The sequence below is a fragment of the Corvus moneduloides genome, chromosome 28 (assembly GCF_009650955.1).
Source record: "Corvus moneduloides isolate bCorMon1 chromosome 28, bCorMon1.pri, whole genome shotgun sequence".
In the NCBI taxonomy this organism is placed as follows: domain Eukaryota; kingdom Metazoa; phylum Chordata; class Aves; order Passeriformes; family Corvidae; genus Corvus; species Corvus moneduloides.
The window spans coordinates 116,499-129,725 of NC_045503.1; the positions used below are offsets into that span (position 1 = coordinate 116,499).

The following is a 13,227-nucleotide window of genomic DNA, read 5'->3' on the forward strand; positions in this document are numbered from 1 at the left end:
TCAGTATTGTTTTTCCACTGGAAAACCTGAAAGGCTGTGCCTGCGTGGGTCAGCAGCCACACAGGCTATACAGGAATTGTCAACACCATACTAGTTAACAAAAGGCCTAAGGGGAAAGATGGAACAGGAGCACAATCAAGGGGAAGACTGCTATAAGGCAGCAGAGCTGGTCACCATCACCCTCCCCTCGAACAGCCGCTGCCCGGTACAGGAAACACAACGCAGGGCTCAGGGTGTTTCGTTTGTTTGCTTGCTGACACAGGTTTTAATGTAATTCCCATGTACATTATGATATGACAGTCTTACACAGATCTTTTGAGACACATGGGCATTATCTGGTTTTGCCTGTCACTGGTTTACTAAGGCTTAAAGCAGAGCCAAGTCAGGGTTTTGCTTTGGCCTAACTATATCTTGCTGGGCAGGGCCTGAACTCAACCCACTGCCAATTCTGTTGGGATGCACAGCAACACAATTCTGTCAGGATGCACAGCAGCATTTCTGCCTTCACTATAAACATTTATACAAAGCTTCTAGCTAAAAATAAAATCTGCATCAGTAAACAGTTGCTGAAATTTTTAGAAAGCTGTAGGTGATTGTGTACCACCAAACCCCAAAGCAAGCATGCTTATTCCATTTTTCTGAATTTTCATGCACCATCAACTGCATTTTAGGTAAAACACTTCAAAGTGAGACTCAGCATAGACCCCATAGAGTCTGGGACCAGGAAATAATGCCTGTTTTCCCAGAAGTAGGCTGTGCTGGCCAAGACACCTCATTAATTTTCCTTATGAACAAGCTGCTGACAAGAAACACCTTTACGGTGCAAGGGTGTTTGAAGAGAGTAGTTTAAATCTGAGTATCTCAACAATGTAAAAAGATCCCAGATCCAAAATGCAGATCACTTACTTCAAAGTCCCCAGACCTTGTAATGCAGAAACAAATTGTGTGGTGGGTACTAAAGAACCTGCCATGTTCCTGCTGAAGCATGGCACGAGTAGAGGGGTACAGCAACAGGTCTGTTCATTGGTAAAACCTCCCTACTCTAGGGAGGAAAAAAGAAAACCAAAATGCAAGAAGGCATGAGCAGACAATCCAGAGAGATCAAGATGCAGTGGCACAGCTTATCATTAGCCCTATTCAATTCCCAGAAAAGTAATAACAGATATTCCTTCAACTGGCTACCAGGAAAAGTAAAAGCACCCCTACCCCAACAGCATCAGTCTTCAGTGATGGTTAACAACAGGAAACAGGGGAAGACTTGTTCTTGACTGCCAGTGAAAAGTGTGTTTCATTAAAATAGAGGCAATAAGGACTGTTTCACTATTTGAATACTCAATTTCAAAGTTGATTTTGTACTATAACCTGGGTTTCTGTTTTCAATTCATGCTACACCAAATACTTCTTCCCCTTTCATTTTTTCAGGTGATGCATTTTAGATCCTTAACCTATAGAAGAGCAAGCATGCAAGTCAGAAATTATCTATAAGCAAACTATTTATAAAGGAAATAGAACAATTTGGGGAATTTATAGTGAAAGTGACCTGGTGACTACCAAATTCCAACTCTGCCGGACAAGAACATACCATATGTTTCAATAAGAAAATAAAACTCAACTTTCACACAAAAGGCTCAAATGATTAAAAAACACCCAAAGCAAAAAAAGGTGAGTTATAGTTACAGTAGGAGTACTTCAGAATTACACACAGAAAAACATATTCTTGCTTTTATTTGTGGTGGAACAGAATACAATAACCTTCAGCCCAAACTACTCAAGTCTGGCAGTGTTACCTTTTTCTTCATGCTGCAAGACTTCAGGAAACGGAATGGGGACAGGAAGGGTTAGAATTTAAATTTTCTATTTAAGGCCATTAATTCAGCAACATATTTAAAAATGTCCTCAACTTTAAGCATGAAGAGTTGCATTGACTTCAGTAAGATTATTCACATATAGTTAAGTCAGGCAAGTGCTTAAAATGGCTTGTTCAATCAAGCCATTAAATGTGAGCTGCTTTATTATACAGATTTAGTTTAATGGCTGGCAGAGCTCATTACATGAGCCTATTTTATTCTTCCAAGGGCTAACAGCTGTTTTGTTATTAACTTTTCTGAAGATGTAACCTGTATGCCTCCTACACTCTACTGTAGCCACAGAAACATAACATTTTCTAAGAAAAATTGTATGCAACATCTATTATATATAGTGGCTTAGCTCTCCCTTAAATAGTAACAGAAAAGAACAGTACAAAACAATAGTTTCACTTTTTCAACACACAAGAGCATCTTATTGAAAAACTAAAATAAAAAAGTCTCACCACAATATAAATCCCCAAAAAATAATAATGAAATGGGAAGAAAAAAAAAGGAGTTAGCAAAACATCCTGCAGACTTTAAAGTCTCTTATTACTGCATTAGAGAAGCTTTTCTGGTGAACCACAATGTTTTGTTTCTTTGTTTACAAACCCACTAGACAGCAAACAATGGTGTCCACATCCACAACCTATGTTGGGATTAAAAGGTAAACACATGACCTGCCCCATCTGCAGTCCAAAAAAAAAGGAACCCAAAAGAGCAGCCAGTGAGCATAGGAACTGGTGAGGACAGGGTTTCCCTGCATAAAGGGGAGTAGGGGTTACAAAAGCAGAATTCAAGTTGGAACTGCGTTGAAAAGTTCTACCTCGGAGACCTGCAAGACATGAACTACTGAAGAAACAGCCAAAAGGTCCCAATGAAAAGCTGTGACAAGCTGTAATGTGCCATTTTAAGTACAAGGAAGAGGGGAAATGGTTGGGGGTAGTTGCGTTTTGTGTTTTTGTTGTTGTTGTTTGTTTTGGGGTTGGATTTTTTTTTTTTTTTGCTCATCAATATGATGAGCTTTCAACGTCCCAAACCACATTCAGGTAGTTTCCAAGTCTGCTTTTTTTTTGTGTGGAATCTACTGATCCAGACCAAAAAAACCAAACAAACAGAACAGAGATGCACAGTTCTTAAGTCCTGGAGCTTTCAACACCGCCTGAAATAATCGCTGGCCTGGGGTATCCAGAGATGCCTGCAAGATGGTGTTCATAGCAGCCTTGCAAGCAGATCGGCTCACATCTGCTATGTGCTGCCAACGTTCTGCCCATCACCTTCATCATTAGGACCTGAAACAATAAAAGTAGTTCTTGGTCATAAGAAGTATCTTTTGTTTCTTGCCTTGCAGTAAGAGACCCATCCCAAGCAGCCTACAGAAGTCTCAGATTCAGGTGTTAATGAGAGATGAGAACTGTTGAATTCCTCCTCTCCTGCCTCACATATTCCTTCTCCAGACTAAGCTCTGTCTACTGTAGAATTTTATGTTCTTGACTAATCTGATTCAGGGATCCCAGCAGCATCCCAAAGCCTACAAGCTCAGTTTCCAACCTCTTCAATCTTCCCACTGCTTTTGTTCATATTCATTCCTTGTTTTTTTCCTCCCCTTCTGTCAATCTGGATGGAGGACTGTCAAAGGCTGGATGTTTTCAGCCACAAGAAAGCAAAGCACAATGACTTCCAAGTTGAAAACACAAAAGGAAGCCTTCCTCAAACTGAAGACTAGTATTTTTCTTAAATTATGGTCGCCTCACATGCAATAAAAAATATTACACTCCTTCCATGCCCCTTTGTAAACCATCTGCTTTCCAAACAGCTCTCTACTGAAAGACCAGTCTGGATGCTGTCTCCTGATCTCAAACTGGGACACTGAGTCATCTCAGGTTTTATGTGTAACTCTTGGCCATGATGAAGGCAAAAATGAAGCTCAGAACCAACCTTAGAAATCCTGTAAATTATAAAAAGCACAGAAAACCTCTGCTAAACTGTGGCATGTAACTAAGAGGCAGCACAAGGGCCTTCTACCAGTTTGGAGAAGAAGCAGGAAGTAGTTGCATTTAAAAAGGCAATCCATGCAATAGTCCTACTCCACTGACATACAAAGAGCACAGTCTGCCTTAAGAAATGACACAGAAAAACATATGGAAAACAGGGAACACCACTGTCTTTCTTACCACTTCCAACTGATCCTGAAGGTGCAATGACATCATCATCGCTGTCTTCCTCATTTGACTGCGTTACCTCTGGCTCAGGTGCTACATTCTTGACTTCTTGCTCTTGTTCCACTCTACTCCGCAAGGCCAAGATCCGATGGTGCAATGCAGCGTACAACTGCCCTGTGTCTTTAGAGCTTGCCTGCATTTTTTAATATTCAGAAATAAGAAAAAGGTGCACAGAATTATAACACAATAAAACACTGCTGACATAATACACACCAGTCATGCCACATTTCACAATATACTTTTCAGTTTTCTCTTTAAGTATTTTTCAAACCAGTCAGAACGGGCTGTGGTACACACAGCAGGACACTAGATACACTGAACTCTGGTGGTGAGAGTGTGTTCCTCTGCCCTCTGCTTAGCTCCAACTTTCTCTGGCTAATATAGCCAGTACTAGCTGATTTCATATAGCCTTCTTCACACAGAAATCACAGAGCTTTCCTGACACCTTCCAAAAGCTCATATTAAAAAGACCTTCAATTAAAATCTTGCAGATTTTTGCTGGCCTGTCAATCATTCAACTTCACACATTAGTTAATCATAATCAAACCAATTGTTTTATGAGGCATTGGCGTAAAATTTCAATATGAGATATAATGAGAAAACTGAATGGACAGTCAGGCAGGCAATTATTCCAATTTTTTTTGAACAGACTGTTTCAGAGGGAAGCATTTCTGATAACCTGTTGAAGAACATATATTTTTAACTCTCAAAGGTTAATGGGCACTTAATGCCTTCAAACCAACCAATTATTAGGCCTATCAAACTAAATATTTAATGGACATTATTTAAAAGGAAACTCCCTTCAAATACTACAAAACTCTGTTTTCACTATGTCAATTAAGTCCTCATAGCAACTATTATCCTTATTCCACGATAACTGTAAGGTAGCAATCCCACTTCTCAGATTCTTTCATAAAAAAATAGTTTCCATCAGCCCCATCTGACACTTGAATCTGTCACCTCTGTATCTGCAAAATTCCCCTGCAATGAGCTGAAATGAAAAAATAATTCCAAACAAGATACTTTTTATCAATACAAAAATCAAGAGCGAATAACCTGATGGCAGACTAACTAAAACTTTCAAATCTAGAAAAATACTGAGAAAAACTTATCCATTAATTTAACTTCTTTTTCTTCGTCAATGTGTATTTGGTATTGGTATTTAAGTTCCATTTAAGTTCCATTCTGGGACTCCAGATCCCAGCCCTACAAACCTAACGTCACAGGGAAAGCTGACCATTTGCTGATGCTCTCAGTTTCTGATCCCTAGGAACACTAATTCTTTTGCAACATCTTGTGTAGAATCAGTGTAAATCATAAGAATGTGTTCCGACCTCTCCAAATCTGTCAGTGCTTTAGCAGACATTAGGGAATGACTTTTCTTCCTTGCTGACTGTGTGATGAGATGCCAAGTGTTTTAGTAATTCTGATTGGGATTGCCATTCCCCATTTAGCAAGCACAGAAATCACTTTCACTATGCTGTTACTGCTTCGAATACTCTGTATCAAAAGAAAATTGAAGTTAAAATGTGTAACCTTTAAGTACTAATATAATGCTCTTGACAGAGTTTTAGTGTTTCCCTTTCAGTGGGCACCTATCCATCCTTCCGCACTGTAGACAGCGATAGCTTTCCTGTGCTGAAATTTCTTGTAGACCTAATTTTGGTTAAACTATTGCATAAAATCTCTGAAATAATGCCTACTTTTCTTAACATCAGAAAACACTCTGCATTAAACACTACAGAGTCTCAGTATGTGTGGAACACATAACTCCACAGGCAATGCTTTGGACAACCTGGCTTCCTAGGACAGCCTTTGACGTGGCATTTGCTCACAACTAGCAAGACTTTTTAGACAAGCAAATCTGCCAAGTGCCCTGTCCTTGGGGCAGGGGTGATGTTAAGACAGTGTAGGGTGCAAAGAAAAATGGGAATGCTACCTCAACTGCAGTTTAAGCAAGCACCGACTTTAGTAGGAAGGTTAAGACATAAACAAAAACCAGTACTCACTGATATAAGAAAAACTTTAACTCCCTGGTCCTCTGTATCCATGGCGGTGATCCGGATACTCTTCTCACTGGCTTTATCGATCTGCATCTGAGCCCAGAGCTTGGTATTTAAGATTAACCTGAGACTCCCCTGAGTCCTCATCACTAAAGCCAAGTTACAAGATCAGTTAGGTGGAAAAAGACACATCAGGAAGCTCAAAACAGTCAAGACACTTTTTACTGTAAAAATGTTTCAGTCTTTTTACAAGTAAGCTCTTTTGGGCTTTTGTCACAACTGTAAGTGAGAAGAATGGAGGCTTGTGCTGGTTTTGGCTAGGGTAGAGTTAACTTTCTTCCCAGTCACTGGTATGGGGCTGTGTTCTGGATTTGTGCTGAACAGACAGTTGATAATATGGAGACGTTTTTGTTATTGCTGAGCAGTGCTTGCACAGAGCCAAGGCCTTTTCTGCTCTTCATACCACTACATTGGTGAGGAGGCTGGGAGTGAAGTGGGAGGTTCGGAGGAGACACAGCCAGGACAGGTGACCCAAACTGACCAAAGGGACATTCCAGACCATATAAAACCATGCTCCAGATATAAAGCAGGGGGAAGAAGAGGAAGGGAGGATGTTTGGAGTGATGGCGCTTGTCTCCCAAGTCACCATTCCATGTGATGGGGCCCTGCTGTCCTGGAGCTGGATGAGCACCTGCTTGCCCATGGGAAGCAGTGAATTAATTTCTTGTTTGCATGTGTTTGTATGCACCACTTTTGCTTTCTTTATTGAACTGTCTTTATCTTGAGCCATGAGTTTTCTAACTTTTATACACTTCCAATTTTTTCCCCGATCCTCTGGAAGGGGAGTGAGCAAGTGGCTGCAAGGGTCTTTGGCTCCTGGCTGGGCTTAAACTACAACAAGGCTATTAAAGACTGTAAGTCATATTGAAAGGTACTTAGTCTGAAGCCTTATATGTTAATACATCAAAGTTCATGGCTGCGTCTGTGCTGATAATCTCAGGCTAATGCACATTCCTGCCAGCCTGAACAATCGTGCACTATTCAAACAGACTTCCTCACCACAAGCAACCCATCCAAAACAGCCAGATCTGAATGATGTTACCATAAATTTCTAGTCAAATATTCTAGTTACTAAACATGGCTTGCTTTTATGGGGGGAAAAAGTAACTGGAACATTTGCCACACTAGAAGGGGGCAAATGTTCACTAACTGAAGCAAAAGAAAAGGTCCAAACTGCTTCTGAGTTGCTGTAGCTATGACAAACTGAAGTGAAAGTTGCTGTGTGTCAAGGAAGAACCCTACAAAAACAGCCTGTCATGCAGTATCTCATTTCCCCTGGTTCCTCTTACCCAGTCGAGACTGTAATGTTCCATCATCTGTTGAGGCCATATCATTGAGTCTCAGGAGCCCTCGACCTCTTTCCACCCAAGACTGAGAGCTTTTATCAAATACAAACAGCTTGCACTGAATCTGTAACAGAAAATATCTCTATGGCATAGCGGTTGATTGATGTAATCATATATTTCTTAGTCATCTACTGCTGGTTAAGAAAATATTCAGATTTCATACTGGAATTTTTAATTGTTTATAGCTGTGGAAGCGAAAACAGTCATCCTCTCTTTTGCAATAAATTTCTCAAAATACACTGTCTGTTTTCATAAGGTTTTATTAACAGAAGCTATATATTCTTAAAGAATAAAAGGGTTCAAGATCAAAACAATAAGCAATTTTCAGGTAAGATATAAGCTCTCACAGAGGAAACAATGTCAAAAGAGACTGCCTTATATCAGCCAATTCTTTTAGAAGCCCTAGGTACACACTGCACCACTGAAGATGGTATTTGTTGCTGGGAAGACCCAGCAAATAAAATGAAAGCAAAGCAAAATTCTTCCTGTATTAAGGAACCAAAGGATGAACAAACATGCTGGTTCATTATCAATTAATAAAGCCTGAACTACACAGAGTCATTAGTAAGTGAAGTATTTTCACTGCCTCCCTGCAGGGTTCATTAGTTATAAAATTCAAAAGGTGTATGTATTTTTTCCAACAGTAGGAATGACCCTTCTTGACATAAAAGCTCCCTTTTTCTTCTATGCCAAACATCTCTACTCTATATCCCTCTCTCTAATCCAACTTCACTGTTACTGTTACCTCAAACCATCACCCTCAAGTTCCCCACAGATGAGCATGCACTAGGTGGAAAAAATACTTCCATTTTCCTTCCCTCCATTTCTCATTTTCTTCACCCCAAAACATCTAGCTCTGTATACTCTGTTTCTGTAACATTAACATAGTTCTGTCTGTACAACTCCCATTTGGAATTCTAATGCACTACATTTCACAGGAAAAAAAGAATAAATGTTAGGCAAGAGGTCTGTTAAGTTAAAACATATTCATGCAAGTCAGTCCTCTATTAAGTATAGAACTGCCAAAAGCTGTGGTTTTCCTAAGCGAAACAGGATTTTTATCTCTTCAGCGTCTTGTTCAATTATGTGAAGCATCCAGACATTTCTGAATTACATAGAAACAGAGAAGTACCAGAAGAACCATTTAAAGACCATTTATGTCTGGTAAAAAGAAGTCCAAGAAGATAAACATTATAGAGTATCATTTTGTAAGGTAATACAAGTGTAACTCATAGGCATTAGATACTGACAGTGCAACTGTTTGGTGTCAGAATAGAGCATCATGTCTATAAGAATAAAAAAGCTATCCTTGAAAAGAACACAGTTCAAATACTGAGAAACAAAATATCTCAAGGAAAAAAACAAACTATAATTGGAGGATAAAGAAAGACAAGAAAAAAATATATATACCACTTCATTTTATATGAAAACCCTGCACATTTTTCTTAAGGATATACTGGAGTAAGTATATTTAAGTAAATGAATAACTACAATGTTAAATATACCATTATTAAGATCAGGAGTCTAAGTCATGACCAAATATCCTTCTACAACATCACTAACTCACTTAAGTATCTCAAGCCAAATTCCTGAGTGCTTGTGATATGGTTTCTGCTTTGCAAGAAACCAGACTGCTGGCATAAATAGTCCACTCCAAGTTTTAGAAAATCTTCAGTAGTACAGCAATTAAAGAACTTAAAAATATTAAGTTCATTTAAATTTTCTTCAAATAATTGTCTCATAAAAAACAGAAGCTTCTATGTGGTGGATTCAGAAAAGTATGCTTAAGATACACCTGGATGGCTTATACACTAAAACTTTTCCAGAGAGATGAAATTAAAAAACAATGGATAACAAGTAAATAAATAAGGATCTGATATAAATAGCTAAAGTTTGCATTTTAACACAAGAAAATACATTACAGATATAGAGGAAGGCTGAGTTGTAGGGAATCAGATGGTGTGCATCCACTGGACATCCATATGAATCCCCACAAACTCAAAGCTCCTCTACTCTATCCATTTCTTACCTGTAACACGTTACTTTCAGCTTCCTCCCCAGTAATCACTTCTACCTTCGCTAATAAACACTTCCTTGCTGTTGCTTTAGTATAGGCTGCTGCAGACTCTGCCAGTGATTCTGAAATATTATTAGCTGAACAACATTTTGAGAGTCTGAGAATGATTAGCATATAATTTTATAAGATGTACAAAGGTCTCACACAAGTACACCAGAATTTTGAGATTTTTTGAAAAGTATAGAAGACAGACCTTAATAGAACATGTAAAAAAATGACTGAAATTTTAAGCAGAAGTTAAAGCTTGTCTTTAAATACTTGTTTTACAAGCCCAAGAGACAAAAAAGGTAAGTTTTGTCCCTACACACAATAGTTCACAACCTTTGCAGGGACACCTGCTTATGTGTAGATGCTCCAGCAGTACTGATACTCCTGCCAGCCATACAGCTGTGCCTACACATGGACAGTACAATTAATTTTCCACTTTCATTTGGGCTTGCAAGCAGTTTACTGAAGGAAACCCATACTTCTCAGAATTTCCATAATATCTTGACAATTTGAAGACATAGAATCCAGCAAACAGTTCTGAGTTCAAGCAACATGTGCTGCTCCCACGCAATGCAATACACATTTGACTCAGAAATTCAGTCACTTGAAATAGAATTGTTAAAAAAAAAGTTTGCCACATTTCTCCTACTACCAGTTCTGTTAATTCCCTCTACTTTTATTCTGTTGAAGATACTCCCAGTACCACAGAATGACAATGAAAAAGACAGTGCAGCCTGTACATGTTCAATATTAGAGGATCTACAGCATCCGGCAACTTCCACATCCAGCCTGTATCTTTGGTCACAGGAGACAGTAAAGGTAACATAAAAATCTTATGTTTTTGAAAAGTAACAGGATATTGAAAAATACAATAATTTTAAAAAGGATTAACTACCATTCCTAATATAATAGTTTGTTTTTCACCTTTCTCTGGCGTGGCCTCCTGAGAAGACGATTCAGACCCAGACTCTGTAGCAGCATTCTCCTTATTACTCTCTGTACTACCTTCACTTGATTTTGGTGGACTCTATCACAGAAATAAGAGGAGGTAAACAGAAGAGAGAAAACAAACACTAATTCTGCTGAACAGGACTAGTGACCAAGTACTGAGGGCAGCTCCAGTATTTATAAACCATATGGCAAAAAAAGAATCTCACAGACAACATGCTTTCACAGTTAAAGCTATCCTACTAGCCAGCCAAGGAACTGATTGGAGTGCGACCTGAAAACCAGTTCAAATAATTTTCCCTTGAACTCATACCAAATTTCAATCCTTATTTTGAAGCTTTTTGACTTGGTTTGTTCACTTTGACTGAACTGAGTTCAGTTTGACTGAACTCCTGCTTGGTAGTTAGACAGGTCTGAACACTCAGCATTGAATGTTTCCATTTTGTTCCAGCACAGGAATAAAAACAGCAGGAAACAGTGAGGTACTAGAAGTTATTCCTTAGGTTGGTACATCATAAACAGCATTTCTGGAATCATACCTCAGTCCTAAGGCAGCTGCTTTACTGCTGGGCTTGAAATCCCATCCGGGGGGGGGAGTCACATAACTGAACTGCTCTCAATTTTGAGGACAAGCATAAAATACCCTCTAATATTTATACTCCAATAGCCATTTAAAGCAACAAGCTGTGCCATAAAATGCTTGGGAACAAGAACCACATGTGCTACAGAGAGGGCACTGAATATCCTTACATTGACAGAGTTTGGCAGAGAAAACCTGGAGAGTGTTGCTGGGCAGACAATAGCTCATAATGAACTACCTGTGCTGCACTCAAAGTAAGTTACCTTCAAGGGGAACCACTGAAAAAAACCCCCATACTCAAGTGACAAGTATAATTAAAGGCTCTCAAAATTCCTGAGTGAGAATCCATAACAAACTGCTTGCAGAATTACAACATATACATAGTGGATACTCACTAGGACTCGCTCACTCATGTTCTGTCCAAAAACAAACTTGTTGCTAGATGCATCTGCATTGTTTGTAGAGTTCTCTACACTGAAAAAAACCCAAGAAATAAACCAGGTTTACAAGACCGAAAATAATACCTCTTTTATTTTCTACTAATAAAATTCCTCAGAAAGTGAGTGATTGTCACTGGCTTTAAAGAAGTAAGCACTGATTGACACAAACATAGGTAAAAATTAATTCAACTTAACACGAGAGCACATTCTAGTTCTACAGAACGAGAATTCTCTCAGAATGACAACAAATGCTTTTGTCTCTGTAAAAATCTTCCCCTTCAGATAACTAATAACATACAAAGCAATGCTGAGTGCTAAGTGAGGGCTGATTGTCTAATCATATAACATGCTTTTTTAAAACAGTACTCTACATGCACAGAACTTGAACTACTACATATTTTTAGGTCAATTCTCTCAAAAAGGGAAAGAACTGAAACAAAAGCACTTCCAATATCGTAACTGAAGCAAAGGTAGCAGGGATAAGTAATGCCTTTTATCAGACTAGCTGCAATACCACAGCTTCTCCACGAAGTTTCACAATCAAATATCAGCCTTTACTTCTTCCTTATAGAATAAGCGTCCTCCTCCCATTAAGTATTTTTATTAACAGATTTTAAATCCTATTTAGGAAGGACAACAGTTTTATTCTTTTACAGACTCAAGTTACTGTTCCTGTCCCTTTCCATCAGGCACACCTTTCTAAGACACCAGCTTGCTCACGAAGTGAACATACAAAAGGCAGACCATTCTGAATCAAGCCTACATGCATTTCACCAGGTTTGGAAAATGGGGACTCACATCAACATGATTCAAGTGAAACCAAACAAACCTTTAAACTGTGCATGTAGAGTTGCTACTTCTGAATAAGGGGATTCCTAGAACAGAGGAGATCCTCAGTGGAAGACAGCTCTACCTACTAAGGGAATTAAATACCACATTTCTGAGCTCTAAATGTCGACAGGGAACCCAATGTGGCCTACCAGCATCTGCTATGCAACCTAGCACATTTACAGTTTTTAAAGAATTGACAGTGTTACACAAAGGGAGGAGTTTCCTTTTACAAGTTGATTACCATAATGCTTTGCCATCTCAGCTGAAAATCAGAGCCAACTCCCCTTAGAGAAACTATTTTTTTTAAGACAAGTCCAAAACTAGGTTTCTGGAAATTGACTCACCATGAATAAATCCTCCCAAAGTAAACACTCAAATGAAATTACAGGAAATGTCATGTGAGTTGGAAAATACGAAAAAAGTATTTCAGTATTTGAAGGTCACATATTAGTAGTTATTGTCTGCCAAATCTGATTGAACAAATCTGACTCTCTCTTGTAAAGACATTGACCTGGCATCAAGAGGGCAAAGGTGTTCTCTACCTCTCCAGTGCATCATCTGAAAAGTTCAGCATCAAAAGTTCATCGGACTGCAAAACTGCCCACTGCATGGTGAACAACAGGATCTTAAAAATGCCAAATGTAAGGACAAAGCAAGAATGTATTGGTGCTTTTCCTACAACTATTTCATGGCCTCAAATAATCTGAACTTCAGCTTACTCCAGGAGCAGAGATGTTGCTCTACATCATCACTCTTGGTGGGATTTCCTCTCACGCTTTTCCAGTTATTACCTGAATTCACAGCTCTGTATCTTCTGTTTTCTACTCATTCTGTACACTACTTCATTTTTTTGACCACTACGAAGCTAGCATTTTCACAGAGCTG

General features: G+C 38.9%; 1 protein-coding gene across 6 annotated transcripts in view; it reads right to left on the bottom strand.

Annotated features, from left to right (window-relative positions):
• Positions 1–1,695: 1,695 nt before the first annotated feature.
• The window catches only part of RANBP3 (RAN binding protein 3), a 55,340-nt gene continuing 43,808 nt past the window's right edge, over positions 1,696–13,227 (bottom strand). For all 6 annotated transcript variants that reach the window (XM_032092400.1, XM_032092401.1, XM_032092399.1 and 3 more), the window contains 7 exons: positions 11,467–11,545; positions 10,468–10,570; positions 9,508–9,632; positions 7,422–7,542; positions 6,079–6,221; positions 4,022–4,202; positions 1,696–3,139 (listed from right to left, as the gene is read on the bottom strand). In XM_032092400.1, coding sequence (XP_031948291.1) covers positions 3,096–3,139; positions 4,022–4,202; positions 6,079–6,221; positions 7,422–7,542; positions 9,508–9,632; positions 10,468–10,570; positions 11,467–11,545 — 796 coding nt within the window. In that variant the 3' untranslated portion in view covers positions 1,696–3,095. The remainder of the gene's footprint in view (positions 3,140–4,021; positions 4,203–6,078; positions 6,222–7,421; positions 7,543–9,507; positions 9,633–10,467; positions 10,571–11,466; positions 11,546–13,227) is intronic.